General features: G+C 37.5%; 1 protein-coding gene across 1 annotated transcript; it reads right to left on the bottom strand.

The window, feature by feature from the left end:
* Window positions 1-2,731: 2,731 nt before the first annotated feature.
* LOC133722227 (zinc finger protein 10) lies at window positions 2,732-4,475 on the bottom strand. The gene has a single exon (XM_062149051.1). The coding sequence runs from the start codon at window positions 3,965-3,967 to the stop codon at window positions 3,035-3,037; it is 933 nt and encodes a 310-aa protein (XP_062005035.1). The 5' UTR covers window positions 3,968-4,475; the 3' UTR covers window positions 2,732-3,034.
* Window positions 4,476-5,895: the final 1,420 nt, after the last annotated feature.

Below are 5,895 nucleotides of genomic sequence, written 5' to 3'. Positions count from 1 at the left end.
CGTATCCGGAAACTCGTATCCGTTTCGGTGCTTCTTAGGTTGGGAGAGAGAGAGATGCTGAGTGAAGGAGGCCGTAGGAGTACTTCCTCCCTCGGCTATCCCACCCTCCTCCGTTGTTGCGGTTGCAACGATACCTATATCGTTTGCAACTGCCTCACTAGAGGTGGGGGAGGACAAGGTATCGTTTGCAACTGCCTCACCGGAGGTGGGGGAGGACAAGGCTGAGAAGGCGGTTTGCAAACGAAGATGGCGGTGGCGAGAGATAAAATTCAGTAATCTGCAGTGACTTAGATTAATGTAATGTTTCCTTTGTTTGTTCTGGGCTGAGGCCTTTTGGGCTTTGCCCTTTTAATTTTAATGAGTAGTATGTCGGTTGTTTGTTCTGGGCCTGAGGCCTTTTGGGCTTTGTCCTTTTAATTTTAATGAGAAGTATGTCGGTTCTGAAAGTTGTTTGCGTATTTCAATTCATTTCGTCCATCCTACAGCTTTTTCACATTTATGTTCAACCTGAGACGAATAAAATAGCTGGATGAGAAATGCATAGGACAAGTTTTTTTTTTGTTTGGTAAAAGTTGATTTGGGTTTTACTTGTAAAGATTAATATTGGGCATGAGACAAAGATACAAGAATAGCAACAGTGATCTCGTGAAGTGAAGGAGTTGAAGCTAGTTGATCTCGTGAGAGCTGGAACTTCCTCCCATGCAAATATACTCACTGAGTTGTCAAAACAACTATAAACTATGACTCCCAACACACCTACCTAACCTAATTTTTCCCAGCATTTATTCTTCAAAATTCTCATTCTTTTTAAACTAACAATATTATTGGACTCCCTCTTGGATTTGGCAAAAACTACTCCCTAAAAGAGAGAATAATTGCCCACGCAAGCTGATCAGAATAATATCTCTCATTCTCTCACTCATTTCTATATTGCTCCCCTTATATAGAAGTTCCAAAACGACATCTGCTTTCCCATGTGCACCACTGCCTCTAAAACTTCTCTGTGTAAGTCTCAGACCTATCCAACTCATACCTCTTCATCACGACAAACCCTCCCAACCATTTTTACGTACATGTAACACTTCGTAGAAGCCGAAGCAAACAATCTCACTTTCCCTAAACTGGTCCAATACAGCTACGTATATTTATATACAGACCCTTCACCCTTGTTTTATTCAATTCAGTTTCATTTTCACATGCATCGTAGAAAACAAAGACCCACATCGAAAGGTCCTCGATCTTCAATTCATTGCCTTTTCTGGGAAATAATTTGTTGGGTTTGTCTTAAATTCCTTGCCCAGCCTTTTTCTGTTTTCGCTGTGAACTAATTAAAGTCCAGTTGGTTAGTTCTATATTAATGTTTAGTCTTCTATCAGATTAGTTCCAGACATTAAATGAGGGCTATATGTATGCCTAGCTAGGGTTAGGGTTTATACATTGGGGAATCATTTAAATTTTTAGTTTAAAATCTATAACTAGGGTTTTGTGACTGATGGGTATTGAAACTGAATTATAGATACACAAGAAGATCGAAACAAAAGATGCTTAGATAGTAGCCTACTACAGGTGGTGTGGGGATAATATTCTCTTTTTGATTAAATAAACTTGATATTATAATGTGATTGTGAATACTTAATTAGATTGATTCCATAGAGTTGGTGGCAATTTTGGACAGATTTGAGAAGAGGGAGAAAATGTAAGAGAGATAACACAAGCAGATGGATTTTAGCGGAGGGGGGAGCAAGAGATCTGAGATGGTGATGATAATAATACAAGAGAAAAGAGAATCGATGTTGGGAAGTATCTGACTTTATGTGGCTTTGATAATCTCATTACTCAGCATTTTTTGGGGGGTAAGTTTAGTTGTCTCTATGACTCTATCTGATAGAATGTCAGTGAGGTACTGAATGGGAAAAAGAGTCACCGGTCACGATATTCCATGCAAGTCTTCGTCAGTTCCTTCACCCTTCAAACCCCACAAGCATACACTCCTAGTTAGTCTCATTTCCTAAATCTTCAATTCCTCTCTCTTTGTCTAGATATTAGCAAAGCAAATACACTCCAAGTCATCTGAACAATTAACCATCTCTCTTAAGTTTTGTAGAATATGTGTTTTCAGATTGACACGCTGACAATTTGATATACCTGAAATATCTTGCACTCCTAGTTAAGCAAGCTCATTGCCTAAATCTGCGATCTTTCTTGGTCTCTCTCTATCTCTTTGGCAATTCATGAAGAAATTACTAGCATAGTCCTCAGAGCAATCAACTTACCACGTACTTATTCAATTAATTTTTGCTCAAAGACGTATTATTAATAATCTGACAACATAAATACCAGATACCTAGTTTTCACTCATTCTACAACTTATACTCCAGTCTTTCTCGCTATCAAATAGTAATTTTCAACAAGCATGTTGCTGATAAAAGAAGAGGGCCTCGAGAATATCGGCCTAAAAGATCAAATGTAATGTGAAGCTGGGTAATTTGAGATAACATGGTGGATACATGTGGATCTTGGCAAAACTATCCGAATCTTAATCCGCTAAACTGTTTAATTACTCATAAAAGTAAAGACATCTGTTTCCTAGAACTGAGCATGAATCTAAGAAACAAGACAATGAATCAATTTGGAAGTTTTGAAATCTTATGTCAAATTCTTAAGTTTCCATGAGCTTAATTAGTAATGATCTGGCTAAGGAACCAACAAACTATTACAGTGCTATATACAATAATATTAAGATTAAGCTGAGATGTATATATATATATATCTATTGTGATTATCAACAAAGGCCATTCTTTCATTTCCTTTCTTTCTATGACTCCCATATGGTCATCGTTACACCCTAAAAATTCATCATATAGCACACTCCAAGAAAGCCAAGAGGTCCAAACAAATCAAGCATAGAGGCCTTGGCCTCAAGATTAAGGGCAAAATTAAATGTAAAAGGAAGAACGCCAACCGACATGATCGAATTAACAGAAGGTCATGTAATATGTCTATATATCAGCAGTTGATGATCAATCAGGTTCTGCTATTTGATTACCTTAGGCCGGTCTCCGAGCCTGAGCTCAAGATCCAACTCTTCAATGGAGCTGGGGCGGCTAAGTACTTCAAAACCCTCCGATTTTAGGAAAAGAGGTAAAGAATCTTTGGATGATTGCTTCTCCTCCATTATTCTTCTTCTCTTGCAACTAATGATAGCTTCATTTTCATCACCACCAGCTGACACAGATGGACGAGCACAGCGGACGACCAAATTCAAACTCACAGACAAATCAGTTGTAACATAATCAGCACCCTTATTAGCCCTACATGACCCAGATTCCACAATTCTCGAGATCTTCTCTGCAGCTTCAGTCTTTCTTGCAACAGAGTTATTATAATATCTATTTGCGGTCAAGATTGACCTGGACGGAGGAGATGATACAGAGGATGACCTAGAAGTTGGGATATTCAAGGTAATTTGCTCTTGACCACAATTTTGATCTTTACCTGGTAATTGAGTCGAAACCCTAGAAGGCGATGAGGGAGGATCTGAACTAGGGTTATTAGGGTTATAAACCAAGGCACAAACTTGATGATGAGATGGGTATTGATGAAAAGTGCCCAGAGATGATGAGAAGGGATTGATTTGGACAGAGATATCCTGATGATTCTGATGATGATGGGCAGTTTCGACATTTTGGTCATTATTGGGAGACTGCTTGAGTCTAGCTCTGTCTCTCCTGTGGACATTCATGTGGCCGCCAAGAGCTTGAGCCGAACGAAACTCTCTCCTGCAGAAGCTGCAGGAATAAGATCTCGGTGGCCATATGCAACCTCCGAGAGGCCCCGCTGCATCTTCTGCAAAAGCTTGTTCTTCCCACGACGATTCGTCATGGGAAGGCACCTGAACTTCATGAGAAGCACTCATCAGACTACTGTGCTTGCGCTTTGCCCACATCCAGTACCGTGCTTGCTCCATTAATGCAATACCAGCTGCCAGGCTTTGAAGTTGATCGAATCGAATTCGAATCTACTGAGCAAGGTTAGAGAAAGAGAGTGGTGATGAGGTCTGTATTTAAGCTAGCTGCAAGAGAGTTAAAAGTACTTGGATTGATCTGAGGAAGTGAGGTTGCTTAGGAGAGTTGTTTAGAAGGTATAAAGTGGTGGGTACTCTACCTCTTGCTATTTGTTTTTTAAGCTTTTCTGGTTGGGTTTCATCAGTATTCACTGATGAAATGAGAAGGTATGATTATTTTTCTCTCTGTATTTTTCTTGAGGAGGGGAAGCAAAGGCTTAATAAATGTTCACTGTTGTGGGTCCTGATGAGACCCTCTTGTAAGATGAGGGTGCTTATAGACAAACTGAAACAATCTGACTGAAATCTCCTCGAGGGTCCTTGAGGGAGATTTAAACAAAAGAGCTAGTGACAACAAGATGCTTCAATTATTCCTCCTCATTTGTACTTAGATGTAACTCGCAACCTCAAGTCAAGACAGATGATATATACATAGTACCAAAGATATTAACTATTTATGGTTTTACCTCCTGGATACTTTTAGTTTTGCTGATTCATATGCTTGAAGCATCAAAAAAGGAAAAAGAAATTCATATGCTTGAATGAACAACTCTAAGAACAATTACCGGTATATAATTCCGGATACGTACACAGATATGTTTTAGAGTGGATGTTCATAAAAAGGGTTTTTAACAAGCTATCCTATTTCTCACCATCACAAATTTTAATTCAATACTCTAAATTATTGATTTCTTTAAATTCTTATATATGTATTAACTATGCAAGAATTAGTCAAATGAAAAATCATTTGGTAATCAAAACTAGTGTTGTATAGACAAATGTAGTATATGTTGGAAATAAAACGAACGATAATGATGGTCATGCATGAAATAGCTAAGTGATTTCTAATTTAGCTGATTCTTGGGACTAATTATTTTTACAAAAGAGGTTAACAAGTAAATGGTTCGGATCATTGCATATTAATCCATCAAGTCCATGCATTTCACCAAATGAAGGGCCTCTATAGTCCTCTGCTGTAATTTTATTCCTACATGCAAGTAAAAACTTTTATTTTAACAGTTTAAACAGAAAACCCTAGATACCAATGTTGCCAGCTGCCTTCACAATTTTATATTCACTGTTTTATTTTCTTATGATCGATTCGTAAATATACACGTGTGCCGAATATTGGTGGTCTTCTGGGTTGACAGGAAGCCGTCCGTTGTTGAACTTCTGGCAAGTATGAAGTAACAACATCTAGAACACGTACGTAAACGTCCAAAGACACCAGTCAACTGAAGACCTCTTTTTTAGCTTTTTTTTAACATAATCTAGGACCTAAAGGAAGAAATGCTAGACGAATGAGAAAAAAAATTTAGATAAGTAAATGGCAGCATGCATGCATCTATATCGTTGCAATTCTTTCTCGTTGGTAATATGTGATGAAATTTAACTTATAGTAAGAATTTGGACATGTTAATCAAAAATATCTACTCTAATACTATGATATTGTTGTCGATTCACCATCCATTTGAACAGACTAATTTTTTATTTTTCTATGTATACCCTTTTCCACTTTTCTTAATTTCTTCTGAAGTTGGCTTTGAGAACGTATCATAACTCTCGAATTGGTTGACGCAATCCAGAGAAATGGCAATCATTATTATTAGAATTTGAGACTCATTGGCTCATGGTATATTTGTAACTATCAATTATATATTACAGATATGAGTAGTTCATATTTTCTCCATTTGGAGTTGTAGACAATTTACGTTGTCATTTCCCTAAAAAAAAATATTTGTTGAACTAATGAATGAAGTTAAAAAAAAACATTGTAATTTTGTGAAAATCAGAGGCAACACGTATAGTTCAATGATGGAAGAATTGTATAC

The sequence above is a fragment of the Rosa rugosa genome, chromosome 7, assembly GCF_958449725.1.
Source record: "Rosa rugosa chromosome 7, drRosRugo1.1, whole genome shotgun sequence".
Lineage (NCBI taxonomy): Eukaryota > Viridiplantae > Streptophyta > Magnoliopsida > Rosales > Rosaceae > Rosa > Rosa rugosa.
The sequence above is the reverse complement of the archived record's forward strand: the minus strand, read 5'-3'. Positions and strand labels throughout refer to the sequence as shown.

Bases quoted from the DNA above. Each gene is read 5' to 3' on its own strand.
- LOC133722227 (XM_062149051.1), bottom strand. From the start codon at position 3,967: ATGGAGCAAGCACGGTACTGGATGTGGGCAAAGCGCAAGCACAGTAGT.